General features: G+C 49.3%; 1 protein-coding gene across 1 annotated transcript in view; it reads right to left on the bottom strand.

Annotated features, from left to right (window-relative positions):
* Nucleotides 1-6,233: 6,233 nt before the first annotated feature.
* The window catches only part of COL4A1 (collagen type IV alpha 1 chain), a 148,232-nt gene continuing 135,382 nt past the window's right edge, over nucleotides 6,234-19,083 (bottom strand). Inside the window, exons 46-52 of the mRNA XM_029209813.1 lie at nucleotides 17,945-18,073; nucleotides 16,866-16,964; nucleotides 15,764-15,976; nucleotides 14,674-14,851; nucleotides 10,693-10,807; nucleotides 8,399-8,571; nucleotides 6,234-6,580 (exon numbers count right to left, since the gene is read on the bottom strand). Coding sequence (XP_029065646.1) covers nucleotides 6,499-6,580; nucleotides 8,399-8,571; nucleotides 10,693-10,807; nucleotides 14,674-14,851; nucleotides 15,764-15,976; nucleotides 16,866-16,964; nucleotides 17,945-18,073 — 989 coding nt within the window. The 3' untranslated portion in view covers nucleotides 6,234-6,498. The remainder of the gene's footprint in view (nucleotides 6,581-8,398; nucleotides 8,572-10,692; nucleotides 10,808-14,673; nucleotides 14,852-15,763; nucleotides 15,977-16,865; nucleotides 16,965-17,944; nucleotides 18,074-19,083) is intronic.

Genomic DNA, 19,083 nt, shown 5'->3' with positions numbered 1-19,083 from the left:
AAACCCAGGCAGTCTCATTCCCAAGCCTGTACAGTACTGCTGACCACAAACAAAAATGAACGCAATGAAATATAAATCCAATATTTCAAAGTGAACTCAGTTGCAAATGTACATGAGACGTTTTCAGTTTCCCCCATTGGTCCAAAGCGTGCTCAGGTGAGGTCACTTGTCCTACCCCTGATGGGTGACCTAGGCAGATGTGGACCTTCCGGGGTCCCTCAGGAACAAGGGGAGTCCCATCCTTAGCGGGAAAAAGCCGTCCTGCAGCCCCTCGGCAGCCCACCTGCCCCGGGCCCACTGCCAGGCCACCAAGCTTTCTTCCAACCATCCCGAGGTGGGGCTCCATGGATCTGAGAACCCACGGACGCAGCTGGGAAAAAAGCACACGTTTATTTTCACCAGCCTCTGCTGAAGCGCAGCATTTCTTTCAGTTACAATAAATCCACGAACCAGGGTAGTATAGTATGATCAGTATCTGCAGCCGAGTCACCAATAGGAAAAACAGACGTCACCCTCTTATGTTGCGGCCATTTCAGGTATCATGAAGCACCATTCGTGCTCATCAGTACTTGAGGATGTAATTGCACCTGCCTCTACACCACTGATTTAATGTAATAATAAAGAAGTATGTGCATGACTATATCAATGCTTTTTACTATTTTGATAACTGCATTCTTTATAATCAGTTTCTTTATAATGCCAAGTATTATTTTACTGTATGCATCTCTAAATGAACATTCCTTTGCTGAGAAGTGCTCCAGGGGCCTCACTGGGCGCCCCCAGAGGGTCCAGAGCACGTAAAACAGACAGACCAGCAAACCCGAACTGGTCTGGGGGCACTTGAACAGCAGCTGGGTCTTCCTTCTCCCCCTGAGCTTAGGGTCCTGGTCCCCCAGGGAGGGGACGGCAGCCTTCTGCTGAGTTGTGGAAGCACAGGCTGTGCCCGGCGTCTGCTCTGAGCCTCCTGGGGCCCCTGGGCTGGCTCTCCAGGGGCCCGTGGATGAGTTTCTGTAGCTCCCTCCGTCAGACCCTCCGCCTTCCCTGGAGAGCCAGCTCTGGCCTGTCCTCTTCCACTCCGGCTGTTTCTTTCTCCCCACAGGTGTCTCACAGCTTCTCAGGTGCTGGCGCCCCGTCCCAGAGGTGGCCCCCTTTGGAAAGGGTCAGAAGAGCTGCAGCCAGCTCCCTTCCCCAGGCCCCTCAGCAAAGCTCACAGCTCCAGGCACAGAAACCTGTGGGCGCAGGTGGTGTCCTGCTGCCGCACGTCACGCTCTGCTCCTCCCCTGGCTCCGAGGGCCCCGGTCCCAGGGTACTGGGATCGAGAGATGCCTGCTCATCTCTGAGAGGGGTCCACCCCATTGGAAAACTCCCCGGTCTCCTGGCTCCAGGGCAGGGTCTTGGCAGGCACCTTCTCCTCTCCCAGGGGAGGGGAAAGCATGCCATCCAGGCTGATGGCCCACCCTCCCCCATCATTCTCCTTTTCCTTCTCCCTGGACAGGGTGCAAGTCCGGGGAGGGCAGGGGGAAAGTGGTAGTTGAGGGATCCAGGCTGTTTCAGCTGGATGGGATCTGCCCCCGGGGGTTGGCAGCTGTCTTCAGCATCTGTGACACTGGCCGCCTCTCTTTTCTTCAGTTTGGGCCTCCAGTTCCTAGTGAGGGCAGGGGAAGAATCCCACCCACTGAGCATCCCACAAAGGCTCAGGAAGGCTCTGGGGAGGCGCCCTCTGCCAGACTTCTCCTGGAAGTGATGCTTCTCTTCCTCACACCCCCAACTTCATTAAGGATTCCAGGAACCCTTGCCTGTTGCAGCGGGAGCCAGGCCCCATCATCCCTGTGCTGGCCAGGAGCAGAGAGACGGCCCTTGACCATGACGGGGTGAAAGACACAGGCAATGTGGACAGGATTTCTTTAAGGACCAAGGACGGCTTCTTACGAGGAAACCACCCAACAACAGTGCAACCAACTTCCAATCGTAATTCTTTGAACATGTGCGTTCTCAGTATATTTTTACCATAACAATTCGTATTCACAGACGCTGGTGAAAGAGATCATTTTGTGTATTTAGAATTATTCTCCATTCACTTTTCTCCCTACTCAAATTTTTAAAAAAGCATGAGCCTGGCCATGGATTCCAATTAGTACCTGGTGATTTGTTCCAGGGTAACCTCGTGAAACACTGAGTGAAAAGGGAGGGGGCTCCTGGAAATTTTAGCCCAGCACCCCGTGAGGTGGGGCATTGCAGTGAGAGGCAGGGTGCCCTCTGCTGTTTGTCCTGGGAATTTCTGCTCAGTTGCAAGAGGTCTGGCTGATAAATATACGCTGTCACCCTGAATTGGCTAGCAAAGCCAGTTTCCAAAAATTCTGCAGAATTCTCTCATTTGTATCAAAGAAATAAATATCCCCAGGGCAGAGTGTGCAAAGCTTGTCCCAAGCAACGATTCAAGTAAATCGCGGTGGGAAACGTTTCTGCCCAAAGGAAGCGGGGGCCATCCACAGGGAAAGGATGATAAACTACAGAACTGAGTTTCAGAAGTCACCTGCTCCGCTTAAAGCTGCAAGTCTAAAACAGGCACTTCCTGATCGTGGCCGAATGACTCAGTTTCACCATGACTCAGCCCAGCTCCCGGTTGCCCAGGGGGTGGAGAGGGAAGAGCAGATGCTGTGCAGTCGGGATGCAGAGCCCCCAGAACGGGCGCAGCTATTTCTGGAGGGTAAATGGGGACAGGGGAGCTCATGCAGGCCCTTGCTCAGGAAGTACAAGTGGGGCGTTAATGAGAGGAAACACTCCCCACTCAGAGGCTGGGGATGGTTCAGAGCCTCCATAACCAACCTCTCTAGGCACCGCCACGCGAGGGGAGAGGCGCCCTCCAGCAGGTGATGCAGGGGAGACGCACGCAGGCTGCCAGCAAACCCAGGAGAGCCCTGCGTTGGGGTGACCCGTCCCCCTGTGCACAGGAGCTGGTCCCCTGCGGGGAAGCAGGTCTCTCCAGCGTTCACCAGCTGCTAAAGCAAACTTATCTCCAGACTGGGCTAGGAAATTGTTTCCCTGTCCCAGGGCTGCATTTTCAACATGGGGAACAAACGTTAAGCTTTAAACAAATCAGTTACAAACAAATGTGAGATGCCCTGAGTACCAGGGAAACTGTGACCTTGAGATGGGTGGCCCAGAGGCTGCGGGTCAGTGTGGGGAGCTCGGGTGGCTGCCGCTTTCCATCCCACCTCGCCAGGGCCGGCGTAGAGGCGTAAAGGCAGCCCAGCGGAAAAGGTCCTGGAGTCAGCATCACTCCACGACCTGGTCTGGGAAGGGCTGGCTGGGAGGAGGGCGGCCTGGCGGGTAATGCCGAGGCTGTAAATGGAACTAAGGCTGTTTCTGTATCATTTCAAAGCGGGGAGAGGCCTCCGCTAGTGGCAGGGGGAGAAAGCTCTTTCAAGCAGCATCGTGAACAGTGGGGCATAGACAGGAAAATTCATTTTCAGAAAAAATAGGCTGGTGAAATATTTCTCTCCATGTCTTAAAGGGAACAGTCTCACGTCTCTGGTGCGATCGGGGTGTGGTTTGGAAGTGGGAGAAGAGCAGACTTGAAATCCTGAAGATCACTGCAAACTCGGTCTCCTTCAGAGCCCTAATTATTACGTATTTCCTGTGTATACATCTTACCTTGCAAGGAGACGTGGGTTTCACTACGTCTCCTCCAGAGGGGTCAGAAGAGTGCCTGGAGAAGCAAGGGCATGCCGAGTAAATGCTTGATTATGACCTTCTCAGTGTGCATCATTTCCTTCTATCAAACCCACAGGGAGACTGAGGGGAATCAGACAAATATAACTCAAATGATGCAAAGGGTAGGGAGCCTCTTATGACACGACTTGTAAGCATCTTAAATCTGGAAAGTTGAAGAGGACAAGAGCTCTGGAGTATGATTTTAACAAAATCCCATGTACTCAAAAGTGACCCTGGGGGACACCTTTTAATACTGCAGAGCAATAATCTCAGATCTAATCAAACGAAATGCTTTTTTTTTTTTTGCATTATACAAATTAAGTTTAGGGAAACTTCTCATGCAAGTCAAAAGGAGGCCGAACACAGATGTATTCTCAGAATGACTGAGAGGAAGGTGTGATAGGAAGATGAGAGATGGGAAAGGACCCCCCTGCACCCTTCTGAGGAGGGTCTGTGTGCTGACGCCGCCCGCGGCCCGGATGGACTAGTGATTCCCGGGCCCGCAGCTCCTTGTGCACGTTTCTCACTTAATCTCTCTCTTAATCGTCTTCAAGGCAACTCTCATGACCCCCACTTGTAACCCAACCATCAACCCCACCCCTGCCTATCGTAAAACTATAGTTTTCATATCTATAACCTCATCTGACTCAAGTGACAGGTTTCTTCCGCAATAATTTTTTTAACAGAAAATTTCTTAAGGGCTTGATATTCATTTTCATTTATCCTGTACCTCACCTAGTATCTGGAAAACGGGAAGCACACAGTATATGAATGACGAAGAGGTGGATGGATGGATGAATGGATGGGTGGATGGATGGATGGCTGGATAGATGGATGGATGGATGGATGGATGGATGGATGGATGGATGGATGGAAAGATGAATGGATGGAAGGATGGATGAATGGATGGGTGGATGGATAGATGGAAGGATAGATGGAAGGATGGATGGGTGGATGGATGAATGGATGGGTGGATGGAAGGATGGATGGATGGATGGATGAATGGATGGGTGGATGGATGGATGGAAGGATGGATGAAAGGATAGATGGATGGAAAGATGAATGGATGGAAGGATGGATGGATGGATGGGTGGATGGATGGATGGATGGAAGGATGGATAGATGGATGGGTGGATAGATGGATGGAAGGACGGATAGATGGATGGATGGATGGAAGGATGGATGGATGGATGGATGGAAAGATGGATGGATGGATGGATGGATGAGGGCTGCCTGGATGGACAGATGGGAGGGAAGGGGGGGAGGGATGAAGGAGAAGACGATATTTTTTTTCTTTGTAGTAAATTTCTGTAAATTATACCCAGTCTGAGACTCTCATCTGGAAGAACTACAAAATAAATATGATCTAAATTTGCAAAGCTTACAAATTTATTAGTGGCTTGTGCAGTAACTTTTCCTTTGATGTTTCTGTGGCAAAACTAGCAACAAATTAATAAAAGCTTAATTTTTATACAAATAGTTTTATTACAAATTTGAATTTTTAAGAAATACACATTTAAAGAAATTACACAAAAGGCCTTAGTAGTCTTAAAAACGTTTTGGAGACTTTTAGTAAAATGTCGTTTCAGGCATAGCGGTCCAATCCTGCTCTCCTGCAATGCATCCGCTCCCCTGCTGAAGTCTGAACACAACTCACGGAAAACCAAGGAAGCCGCCTGCATGTGCTTACAGGTAAAAATACGGATATTCTGATTCGACAGAGTTATTTCTCACACCAGGCTGCAGAATGAGGAATACTCATAAAATGAAGGCCTTTTAAGTTTGTTGCTTTTGAAGTCAAGTCATTCAGTTTGTGATTAGTGTTTAAAACCCTGAAGATGTTTCATACAGAATAAAAACAAGAAGCTCAAAGTACACGTTTTCCTGTAATAGACACCACATCCGTGAAGCCGGGTTTGGTTTTGGCAACACACAATTTTTGGTTTGGAGGTGAACAATGAAAACTGGTGTTTCACATTCAATACCCTAGTGTTTAAAAATCTCTGTTAAAGGACAACACAGGCTTTTAAAGGAAGAAACTATGTAAGCTTTATTTTAACAGTGGAAATGAAACTACAACTTGACCTGCCTAATTGCTGACATCTATATAAATTACTAAAATATATATATATTTCATTTCTGCCTACTTTGGGGACCATCTTTATTCCACAGGAAATCCGGGACTTTTGCAGAAGCAGCTGCAGAGTACCAAACAGAGCAGAAAGACCGAAATTTCTCTTTGGTGGGGCGGTCGGAGGACAGGGCTACTAGGCCCCCGTCCTTCCCTTTGGAGGTTCCAACCATCGGCTTAACACGACTATTATTTGTACAGACTGAGGGACCTGAATTCTGAAACAGTTAGACAGTGATATCAACAGACGTTTCACCTGGGGTGTGAAATGGATCTGTTATAATACAAAAATGCAAACGGGCTTCGCCCAGGTTGGAAGGTCCCACAGCCCTCCTAGCACCCTTTGGTTTTTCTGATGGGTCTCACTTCACACATCAGTGCACTGGACTGTAGAACAGACATATTTTTTATTTCATCAGAAGTGCCATTTGGGACTTCACTACGGGCAGCTTATCGTGGTCTTGGATTCTCCTTCAGCAAGTAGAGGCCAACGAAGCAGGGTGTGTTAGTCATGCAGATTCCTATCAGGCACCTTACAGTTTTCATACTGGACAGTGAGGTACACAGGATATATTTCTAGAGTTCGTTGCTGTTAGAAGGAGGGAAGAGGGCGGAGTAGCACCATGTTGTGAAGTAGCTGAGGGCCGGCTTCGTTATGTTCTCCGCATGCACACTTGACAGCGACTGACATGCGTGCGCAGCTCTCCAGCCTTCAAGGTGGACGGCGTGGGCTTCCTGAAAGGCAGCACAGAAGTCAGTGTCACCACGTGGCTCAGGCCAGCTCCTCGGCCCTCCCTCCCATCAGAGATCCCCGAGGAACCAGCCTTCACCCCGCCTCTGAGCGGGTACCGCGCTGGGGGCGTCCCACGGCCTCGGTAACGCCTGCGAGTTGTCATCTGCATCCACCCTCGGGCCAAGGGTACAAGGCCAGCGAGGGCACAGCCAGAGCCACCCACGTCTGTCTGACCCCAAAGTCTCAGCCACTCCCCACCACAGACCCTGCCTCTTCAAACTATAGGTTAACCTTCTGCTTCCTCTTCTCAACTCGGTTACAAACACCCCCAGCCTAGGAAGATGTTCTTCTCTGAGACACTTCACACACATCTAAGTGCTCATTAAATCATTGCTGAATGACAGAATGAGCAACAGATCTGGAATAATCAACCAGACCTCAAAATACATTCGTAACTTTTGAAAGTTGTTCACGCAGGTGGTCGGATTAGAGGCCAAAGACAGGGGAAGACATTTAGCGTTCCAAATGCTTCCTTTATCCTAGGAATTCTGTTCTTTGGCTATTGGAGAAGTGAAGTCTGAACTAAAATGAGTACTAATCAAATCTCATTCAAATTAAAGTAGCCATGTAATAAGAGTACCTTGTCCTAAAATTGAGGTGGCTTACGTTAGCAACTTTGGTGAAAATCCTAGTGCCCCCAAATTATTTAAATTAATGGGATCTTACCTAGTTTTGTTTAAGAAGGCATTTCAGTTAATTGTACCAGGATGCTGGTTCAGAAAAAAACCCCAAAAAACAAAAAGCCCATTGTTACCTGTTAACCCTATAATGGGCAGCCCTGGGGGCTGGCGCTCATTTCGGTAGCTAATGGTCAAATTCTATCTGGAGAGTTGACGTCAAGTTCCCAGTTGCCTAGAAAGTCTCGTGTGAGCTACTAGAAAGGCACCCGGTAGTTTTTTCAGGCTTTGAAATTTACGAGTAGTGAGCGTGTTGCTTCACCTTTATGATCTAAACTAGAAAGAGACAGGGTCATAGCAGAGGTCCACAGAATTCTCTCCGAAAAGGCTTATCTCCAGGGCCGAGAAGCACTTATTTGGGGGACTGAACAGTAAGCAATTGTTCAGCCCCATCGGCGCCCGGCGTCCGCTCCAGCAGGGCTGCAGCTGGTACTAAGTACCGGACAGAGGCCTCATTATGTGTTCCCGTCCAGTACAGACTGGGCCCCGCTCCAAACTAACTTCAAGGTCAACGGCCACTTGGGACCGTTGTTTTAAAGGTGAAATTTTGGTAATGGAAACGAAAGAAGAGGTTCTCCGTATCCATTTCGGTGGCATTTGTGCTGAAATTAATTTTCATGCGCAGGCCTGAAAAACGGTCACTGATAACTCGCAGTATGTACATCCAATTCGGCATCGCAAACACCATGAAAACCAAGGCTATTCACTTTCTCTCTCCCTGCTGGTTAAAGGTGCAATGCTTTAAAATGCTCTGTTTGCTGATTTTAGTTGTCTTAATGACGCTGCCGTGGATTCATCTTGAAACACTGAAAACTGAACTTTTTTCTCTCAGGGCTCTTCAGCAATGAACGAAGGAAGCCTGTCACCTAAGCTCTGCTTTGAACATGGTCTTCATTATCCGCCCACGTAGAACAGAACCAAGTATCTGTTCCTATCCTATCCTATCCGTGGAAGAAGCCTTCCTAAGGATTGCTGTAGAACCGTCTTTGGGACTTGGCACCGGAGCACGTGTATGGATCATGGATGACTGAAAATAAAAGCCACCGGGGGGTGGGGGGGAGGGGGCGAGGGGGGGCACTTTACTTGAACATCTGGCCTCTTTCTATCGTGGCAAGCCAAAAGCTGTAAGCGTTTGCATAGTAATTGCAAGTCCCGCGGCCGTGGCACTCGATGAAGGGGGCGCTTCTGAACTCTTCCAGACAGGACCCAGGGGAGGCCAGGGCTTGGCCAGAACCTTCCGCTCCGGCGCTGGTGTGCTGCGGAGAAACAGGAGCCGTGAGCCAGAGGTGCCCGCCCACCCCGACGGGCTTCCCGGGCCCCAGGGAAGAGCCGGGATGCTCCCTCCCGGAAGGCCGCCCTCTCTGTCTCCCGAGGCCACCGGGGAACACACTGGCAGCCACACCGCCCCATGGCCTCACGCCGGGCACACCCAGTGCCAGGAATCAGCCGACCGCTCCTCCCGGGGTGGGGTGGGGGGAGGTGACTGGTCCAGCTTCACCAGCATTTCAACAAACGCTGTCCTCACTGTTTTCTTCTTGGAACACTGAAACCTCTTCTAACTTGGGGCGTGAGATGACAGCCAAAATGTGTGGAGGATGCTGGGACCAACTGATGTGACATCAGACTTTCTAAACGAAATTATACGGGACCATCAAAATCCTTTGTTTGCTACATTAGGTAGCAAAATCCTTTATTATTTGCTACATTAGGTAGCAAAATCCTTTATTTGCTACATCCTTTATCCATTTTCTTTTCTTTAAGAAGAGAAAACTTAAACAAGAGAAAGAGGGAAAAGAAAGCTACTGTGGTAACTGTTTGTTCAGTTGGGCTGAAGTAGGCTCACCTGTCCTCAGAAACCAAGACGTAAAATGAATGACGTACAAATGGAAGATATGGCCAAACCTCTACAGGACGGCTATTACGGACATAAGAAAAGTGAACTCTGGAATTTTAGAGCCATAAGGGACCTCTGAGGACAAAGCTAACGCCCTTGATTCCCAGATGAGGACCCCAGGATCCCAGAACATTCCAGACCACACTTCCCAGGCAAAGCTGAGATGGGAACAGGCCTCTGGAGGCTGCCAGATCTGAGCCCCTCAGCTTCACCACAAAGCCCCCAGGCTCAGCAGTGATGGGATGCCTGTTCTCCAGAACCTCATCATTTTGATTTGCTCTTGGTTTTGAGAAATTATGGGCAATCGTTGTTCAGATCCTTGTATGACACCAGGACAAGGGACGGGGAAGTGACAGAGTGCTTTCCTCCATTCTTTACTCCTTGGATCAAGGGCCTCTTCTGTCAAACTGAGACTCCATCTAGCATTTCTTATGATAATGGAGTCGAAAGTCCAATCTGTCTTTGAGTCAAAGTTGTATGCTTACATCATTGCGAGCATCTTGATTTCTCTACACCATAGTTCTAACCTTTCTGGCTTTCTTGATAAAGTAGTCGCCAGGCAGTATTTAGAATTATCAAAACGACTTGCTAAATTTTGTTGTTGCAATTTTCTGGGCCTGTTGAAGAGTCTATATGCGGGATCTTCAACCCAGGAAATCCCACCATCCGACTGGTGAGAATCCAATACACAAGCATGTGAAGAACTGCTTTTCTGGAAACTTCTACACTTGGAATAACTTACAGCAGAAAACCAGAGTTAAGAGGCCACTTTCCCTGTCAATCAAATAACAAGGCTAATGTTGATTTGGGGGTCACAGGTACTTACGACCTGGCCACACCTGGGAGTGTGAAGATGGGGCTGGGCTTACAGTGGTGACATGGGAAATGTTTGTGGGGGATCGTTTACCGCGAGTGATTCAGGTGTAGCCTGATCGTCCAAGTTCAGAGCTTCTGTGTTTTCAACCAGTACTTTAAACTGAGGCAATAAAATAAGAAACTACAACGGGATCTCAAAAGGGTGCTGTGTTTCCTGTTCTAATTGGCTTTTGGGAGAAAGGGAGCATCGGGGGTCTGGCATCCGGGGCAGCTGGGCGGTAGGAGAGCAGACTCACATGGGAAGGGTGTGGACCCTCGGGCCCCTGACACCGGCCAGTGCCCCCCCTCTCTTCCTGACTCTAGCTTCTGCTTTGGGGCTTGCAAGCATTTTGGTAAATGTGTGCCCACCACGGGTGCGCCCTCCCCTTCCCCCCGGGAGGCGCTGACTCGGAATCTCATCAGGTCACCCAGCTACCTAGGCCCAGAACAGCCACTCTGTGGAAGAGGAGGGCTCTGAGCCGGAGCTGGATCCCCTGCTGTCCTCTCCCAGGGGAGCAGGCCAGGCTCCTGGAGATGCTTTGCAGGGGGCCCCAGGAGCGAGAGAAAAGAGGTGGGGTGATTGTGGGCAGCTCTTTGGGGGAAATACGGAGTTTCCCCAAACACTTACCATCACAAAGGAGTAGCCAATCCAGAGCGAGGACCAGCCGCTGGGGCACTGCGGGATCTGGATCGTTTGGCTGTGCACAGCCATGACCATGGCCGGAGCCTCACACACAGCACACCTGGAAGGCACGGAGCAGAGACGCTCAGCACAGCCGAGCGGGGCCTCCACCGGCTCGCCCCTTTCCCCATTATCTGCGCTCTGTCTCGCCACTCCATCTTTCTGACCCAGTGATGTGTTTTACCAAATAGATCAGGTGTCCCCTGCTTGGACTCTGAGGCTTAGGGTCTTCTCACTGGTTTGATAAGCCTGCCTCAGTATTCAAACATTAAGCTCAAAGCCAGGCCCAGCACTTGTCATTTAGCCGTCTACTCTGTAGCAGGAAGGAAACTGGAAGGCCAGGTGGTAATAGGGACCATCTCCTGAGGCGCTGGGGCTGCAGGAGACTTTTGTGTTCTCCTTTGTGTATTCAGTGTCTTCCAGTGTTTCAGCAACGAGTGTGGATTTCAGCAAACACGATGAATGCTCCAGAAAAAGGAGATGGTGCAATCCAAGGGCTACCGCTTGCGGAACACGGCGACTTGTTTTAAGCCCTGAATCATCTTCCGTGTGAGGAGAACATTTAGTGAATTATAGTAACTAAGACAGATAAGAAACCCAGGGCTGGCTGTCCATGTGAGCCTCTTCCGGAGACTCTCTCCAGACCTGGAACCAACAGACCAGTGAGGGGGCTCTGCCGCAGGCCGGACTGGACGTTCCCCAAGCCAGGCTGGCTCGTGCGCAGCCGCTGGGACTGCACCCAAGAATAAATGACAGCAACACACAATGTTCTGACTCAGACCTGCTCTACTAAGCGATCCTTTGATGCTGGGATAACGTTTTGTTGAAAAAAAAAAAAATTTAAACATCAGCAGTAAAATAATTATATTCAAGTCACAAACTGAACAGAATGCTAACAATGCTGGTAAATGACTATAAATGGTGTTAATAATTACACCTAGTTATGCCGGAGCATCTGCATGAAAATGGATTAGGAGTGTGAAGGGGCCGAAATGAGTCATTCGGTTTCCCGTGTGCGTGTGTGTGTGTGTGTGTGTGTGTGCGTGTGTGCGCGCGTGCGCTATTTTCTATTTTATTCACACAAATGCAGATGAATTAAGGGGCTCAGCTAGACAACAGTGACTGAAATTGGCCTTCTACATCTGCCGCCATCTGCCTGCCAGACACAGGAGCAGACATACAGCACAGAGGAAAGTGTTTCATGTCAGGCTCTCTCTGGGCTGGCGGATTCAAGCCGCTGCAGAGACGTGGTCTGGACCCCGTCCGATGGGTGCTAGGGGACAGAAAATCACAGATTTAACGAGCCAGGAGGTCCCTTAAAATCCATACACTCTCATTCCCCATATTACCTATGAGAATATGAGACCACAGTGAGTTGTGTCAAAAGGCAGAATTAGAACACAGTTCCTACTCTCATACCAGTGGTTCTTCAATCTAGAACAATTAAACAGTCCGTAGTTTTTGATGATTCATGTCTGCAGAGAGTCGGAAAGTGCTTAGAAAATTTTGTCAGGATGACAGCAGAAAAGTTGGTACTTTTTCTGCTTAAGAGGAAGGATTTTGTTATTAAGTCCTTCTAAAATTAAGCTTTAGGACGTCCCCAAAAGGGAGACCTCAGAAGGAACCTGTGAGTCCTGAGAAGTCGTCAGAAACCACTAGGTTAAAGTAACCGTGGGACCTGGGCGCTCAGAGACCCAGAGGAATGGGCAGCATTATTACAAAAGGGGATGTGAGGTGTGTGTGCTTTCGGAGCAGTGACTTAAAGGATGTGACTTCTGAGGTCACATCAGACACCGTGCATCTGTGGGTCAGTTAACAGGGAGACGTGAAAACCCCGAAATGGGCAGCGCTGGGGCGTTTAAACAACTCATGGTAACGGGTCCACAGAGAAACGCAAGTCTCAGACTTGAGGCTTCTCCTGGACCTGTTTCTGGAATGTCCTAAACACATCCCAGAGCCCTGTGTCCCAACCAAATCAAGGTCAATGTCAATTTTATCAAGATGGTAAATAGAAGACAAAAACGAATAATCATTTTCTACCTGTTGTCCAAGGAAAGCTAAACAGAAACACAAAGGTGATTAGCGGTTAGTTCCTGTTCTTGTGCACCCAGCATGGTTCTGGGTGAGAAAACGCAGCACAGCTCAGCCCCCAGGGACCCCGACACATGGGAAGGACATCTGCGTTTTGAGAGGTGCCTCTCTGGAAGTTACCAATGACTCTTCCCATTTTAAGACCCATGAGATAAGTTTTCTTACAGCTCAAAAGAAAAATCTTAGAAAGCTGTCAGGAGATATTTTGAGGTAAAGCCATCAAAAACCTGATTTTTCAGGCTTCCCTGGTGGCGCAGTGGTTGAGAGTCCGCCTGCCGATTCAGGGGACACGGGTTCGTGCCCCGGTCCGGGAGGATCCCACATGCCGCGGAGCGGCTGGGCCCGTGAGCCATGGCCGCTGAGCCTGCGCGTCCGGAGCCTGTGCTCCGCAATGGGAGAGGCCACAGCAGTGAGAGGCCCGTGTACCGCAAAAAAAAAAAAAAAAAAAAAAAAAACACCTGATTTTTCCAATAGGCATCTCCCAGCCTTTCTGGTCCAGGTCTACGCGGTACATTCTTTTAACAAGACTGTTCTGTGAGGACCAGCCTTCCACACTCTGGAGCTACGGACCCCATAAGTGACCAGTCCACCCCGAAGTAGGTGGTGACCATCCAGTGACGGGTGGTCACCACACGGGGTGCTGGGCTGCTCCAAGCACCCACCCCGTCCCGCCTCCCCTCTGACTCCAGACACCTCTCAGCCCACATCACTAGTCTTTCTTCCTATTCAAAAGCTGCTATTTCTCTAAAGGAAACATAGAAAAGCTTCCATTCTTCCTCACTCTCACTTTCCTAAGGAAAACTTGTCCTGCCTTGTCATTCTTTTCACCCTTTACTATCTTCGCGTGTAAAAGTGAAATTAGAGACTAGCTTCTCAGTCAAACAAGTTCACACCTTTGCCACTGTTCTATTTCTTCTGAGTATAGTTAAGGAAGCAACTTTTAATTAGAAGGAAAGAGGCAAAAGTAGGAAAATCGTGTACTTTTCGGTCACAGTCATTTCAATTTCCCATTTTATTTCCTACCAGGAAGACTCTTGGGGACCTGAAAACATACCCCAGACATTAATTAGTGTGGAAAGCACTTAATTTGGGAAGTCGTTCAAACACATGCAGTCTCAGTGGGTACCACGTCACCTCAAGAGTGCAAAGACTGGTGGGGTGGAAGAGAGTGAGAAAAATCTTAGGATGTACACATGTTAATGTGCACGATACATCAGTATCATCTTTCACATCTAAAGCACAGACATACAGTATGTCCGTGGTGTCATCATTCCTGGGGACCGCCTTACACCCACAGTTAAGTGCCACTGAACTGTACACTTAAAAATGGTTAAGACGGTAAATTTTATGCTACGTGTTATGTTACTTTATGTTATTGTTTTACTACAATTAAAAAATAAAAATTTTTTTAAAATTTCTTGGGGGTGATTCCAAAAACTATATCTTAAAAGACTCCTTAGGGAGATAATTATTTAAGAAAGAAAAAAGCTGCCAAGCTGTTCTAAAGTTTGCCGGGGACTCCAGCGACACTGCTGGTTCATGGCAGGGAAGGCAGCCACCCGGTGAGTCACACAAGATAACACGTCTTGTTCCAAAGCCGGGCCTTATCTCACCAAGGGTTTGCACTAAAATTTTTTAAGAAGATAACCGACTTTTACGTCCAACTATTTGTATGGCTGATTTCTGTTACAAAACTCAGGTATCACAATTAGTAAACGGAATGGCAATAGATCAAATGTTTGGGGGAAAATGGAAAAACACAATAATGATCTCTGTCCTGGCTGTGAGCTGCTTTTCTTCGTCAATTGTATGTGTGCTCCGATGGGCTGCACTCACCTGCTGATGAAAGGCCTGATCCCCTCCCCGGTGATGGGCGCCATGGACATGGGCATAGGCTCCGGGGTGGACAGCCAGTACGAGTAATCATTTCGGGAGGCGAAGTTGCAGACGTTGTTGATGTTACAGAAGAGGAAGGGCATCGTGCTGAACTTGCGCAGACAGCTGCCCGCCGTGCCTGGGGACGCAGGGAGAAGACATTGCTTATCATTCCCAGTCTGCCTCGACACAGAATGCAAGTGAGCTAGCTAATAAAGACATCTACCCCATCCATCCGCTAAGGTGGAAATAAAAATGTTTTGCCAATTACAGAAAGAAGGAAATAAATGTACCAAACAGACTAGTATGATTGGAAGTGAGCATTAAATTCAATGGAAAGCGATCCAGGCCAAAGGGAAACCATCAAGAATTAGCAGGATGAACAGAAACAAAGCAGTTCATCGGTAGAGAGAGACCTTTTCCTGCAACTGAATTCTAGAAGGAACTTAACGTGCAGCTCCTTGTACCACAGCTAGTAACTCACTGGGCCGCGTCTTTCATGAAATGCAGAGCTGTCTTTATATGTGTTTGCAACCTCAGGGAAAGTTAGAGGCGTATAACATTAAAACATAATTTGGTGGAGCAGATCCGGAGAGGGTTAAGAGAAGGGATGACAAACACACAACTCTCTATTGATCTAAACTAATAGAAGGACAGAGGAATTTTGGACAGGATAACGTGGACATTTTTTAAAACAGCAACGGTAAAGCTGCTCTGTTTTGTGACTATGAATGCAGACTGTTAAGTGTGTACTCCAGATACCTTGATCCTACTTGATAATTGGAAGAAGACGTCAAAAGTTTTATTAATTTAAAATTTTCAAAGAGTCACAGCCTTTATGTCTGCCTTTATGTCTGGCTTCCCATTAGTAACATGGGGGCTGTCGGTAAGGATGGCCCACTTGGTAGGGATGGAGGGAAACAGGACTCTTTTCCTTGACTGGGTCTCGGTGACACTCCGAAACGCAGGACCAGAGCGGGAACACAGCCCGGCACCACCCAGCGCTGGACACGCGACGTGGAATGAACACACCCATCTGTAGATGCCTCACCCAAGTCCTGGCCGTGCGCCCGCTCATTGCCTTGTACGTAGAGCAGAGAGTACCCATGGTAGAGGATTTTGGTCCCAGGAGGACACTGGGGGTCGTCTATTGTCTGACTGTGCCTGGTCACGAGGAAGCCGTGATCAACAGACGGGGTGCCCGGGGGACCCATGGATCCCGGCAACCCATCAGGGCCGGGTGGACCCGGGAAGCCTCTTGGACCTGAAAGACAGCAGAGAAATACGCTTCCTCAGTTACAAACAGGCGAGACTCAGTACAACCACCACCTCCCTCGTGCCACCTCAGCTTCTCCCCTCTGCATCCCACCTGGAGATGTTTTATACGCATGGTGCTTGGTGCAAAGCAGAAGCTCACAAACTCAGTCCAATGAATAAATGAAATACGTGAAAATATAAATATATGAACAAAGGAAGTAAATGACATGACTCCACGCATGTATTCATGCAGCATTTGGGAGCTCCTCTGAGGGAGGATTATTGTAGGATGATTAAAACGACCGTCTTTTAAGGTAGCTTCCCAGCCTTAGTGGCCCAAAGCCAGCATATGGAATCAAGGGTGGAAGGAAGCTCCCGTGCAGGGTGTCCTCCTGTCCCCTGGGCGACCACGCTGCCTGCAGGATGCTCACAGGCCTCCTGCTGGGCTGGGCGCTCTGTCTACTTAGTTGCACCCTCAGCCTTTGGCATCCCAGGCACGATGGGACCTCTGAGGTCCTGCTTCTTGGGAAGCAGATCAACTTCAGTCCACGCCAGTCAGTGGCCTTCCGGTACCATCGTCTGCTCGCCTTGCCCTTCGCTGAAATCAAGTGTCTCAGCTGCAGACTTAGAAAACCAGATAGGGCCGTCCCTACTGGCCTTCTTTCAATAACGTCTGGGAGGCACTGAGCTCTGATCAACATGTCTCCCTACACAGAAAAGAATGATGGCAACCCTTAGCTCCTCTGTAAGATCCTGTTTCTCCTAAGAAACAAACTTCTATGCAAATCTTTCAAGAAACACTTCCTTTTGCAGGTTTCCACGTGCCTGGGCCTAAGGCTTCTAACCCGAAGATGCAGATCGAGGGTAGTGAGGTTGGGACAGCACAGCAAACCTACCAGGAGGTCCAAAGGGTCCTGCCTCTCCTTTCTGGCCAGGGGCCCCATCAAACCCGGGAATACCTGGTGGCCCAGGTAAGCCCACAGATCCTGTCACACCTAAAGAGAGGAGAAAGAATTCATGATCCGGTTGTGGAGAGCAATAAATAGGCCGTATCTGCTTCTTCCCTTTTGAAATGTCTTCTTCGGCCCCCTGAGAGGGACGCACAGGGCCTCGGACTACAGGTGGGAAAGCTTTCCCAGAAAGCCAGAAGGTTAACACACACTCTGCAGACCGACACCCACACGGGGCGCCTCGTCTCAGAATTCGGGGTTCTCCCCGGCTTCTTCCTGTTCTTGTTCTTGTTTGGCACACAGTTTGGGGAAAGGCAGTCACATGGGGGTAGGGAGAGATCTGATGCATTTGCATTTTCTCAGGTGTTTCCCCCCTCTCGGCCACGTTCTGGTGTCTCAGATAATGTTTAGGCACCGGGTTTATTGACGTGGGTAGTTTTTTTGTTTTCATGTGTGTGGTTTATTCCTAGGTGGTTAAAACAAATTCTCATGGATGCTACCTTTCTACTCTAAGTGTTTTCATTCTTCCATCCCCACTCCTCAGCAATAGCTTTGGAAGTAAGGAGTGTTTAGCCCCAATAATCAGAAAGATTCTAGCCTAAGGTGTCCGGGAACCACAGGGATTTGCACAGATCTTGGCCACTTGGGTAGAGCTTTTGGGCCGCCGTGGAGAACACCCACCCCTACAATTCTGGATTGCTGCTTCCTGCAGTTCCCTATCTCCTCGCCGGGAGAGATGCTTTTCCCATTCCTTTGCCCATGTTTTTCTAAGTGAACATAGACGTATTGAGTTGTGTGCTGCCCTAGCTTTCCTTGGATTTCTTTTTCTGACCTTGCTAGGCCTCTTCAGAAACTTCACGTGGTTTTGACATACACTGAAGGAAGGTAAGAAAGTCATCTTCAAATACGTGTTTACACAGTCACTGCCCAGAGGCTGTTGTGAGACATGCGGGTGAAGAGGAAACGCCGCCCGGGTCAGCTCCCTCCCGCCTCCACAGCCCTCTGCACAGCGCGGTTATTCCTACCTTGTTGTCCTTTGGGGCCTGGAGGTCCCTGAAGCCCTTTCAGACCTGCGGGGCCCTCAGGACCAGGGAGCCCTGGCTCCCCTTTGATGATGTCGTATGGACCCGGGGGGCCCGGGGGACCAGGAAGACCTGTGGGAATCAGGGCAGCCACTGGTCAATTTCACAGTCCACATTCAGGGCAGAAACAGCTTCTGACATGAAACCCAATCAAACGCAGTGCTTCTCACAAGGAGAATCACTATCAAAACCACGAGGGACCAGACCCTCACGACGAGACACACGGGCATCTGCGCGTCTCTATTATCTAACCTAGAATCCTGAATCCTCGGGACTGGAACAGACCTCGGGGTCACCAGTGTCAAATGTCCACTCAGATCTGGAGGCCCTGATGGACCCCTGACCCAAGGGGAAGCTCATCCCCCTCAAGGAACCACCCCTCACGTGGGGAGCTCCACCAGGTGAAATTAGGACTTTTTTCTCGTACGTATCCGAGATCTGCCTTACTGCACACCAGAACCACTGGTCTTAATCTTTCAGTGCTGAGTAAACGTAAACCTCCTCCTGCCTGACGGGCCCTGAAGTACACAGAGCGGCCACGTGAAGCTGGGGGCCTCGGGTCTACCGCAGCCGCCCTTTCCTCCGTTTCCTCACTCCTCCCACGTTTCCCCATTTATTTTCTCCGCGAACAATCCACTTCTCAGTGCATTCTGGTTGCTCACTCCCTCTCTTGAAACACGGTCTTGAAAACTAAACGCAGCCCTCGAAATAAGCTCTGACCCGCAGAGACCAGGATGGGATGCAGACTCCCTCAGACCACTTCCTTCTAAGACCAGCTGTGTCTCTGGAGCCACTCGGCACGTCTGGCTCCCCGTGGAGAAGCTAAGGCAGCCCCTTTCTTAGAAAGAATTCCATACTGTCCAGCCACAGTTTGTTCAGCCTGCAAGACGGACTTCGTTCCTGATTTTTACGGCTGATTTCCGTCTGCCCTCAGAGCCTGTGAGATTTTGTCTCTCACCCCTTTCCACTGGATTTATCTCAGGCACAGACTTAACAAACTTGACTTTCAGGACAAGTCGTTGGTAAAAATGTCAACTAGGTTAGCCAAATATAGGAACCCTGCCAAGTGGCCAAAGAATTTT

This window comes from Monodon monoceros, unplaced genomic scaffold, assembly GCF_005190385.1.
Source record: "Monodon monoceros isolate NGI ecotype Baffin Bay Population unplaced genomic scaffold, NGI_Narwhal_1 Super_Scaffold_8, whole genome shotgun sequence".
Classification (NCBI taxonomy): Eukaryota; Metazoa; Chordata; class Mammalia; order Artiodactyla; family Monodontidae; genus Monodon; species Monodon monoceros.
The sequence above is the reverse complement of the archived record's forward strand: the minus strand, read 5'-3'. Positions and strand labels throughout refer to the sequence as shown.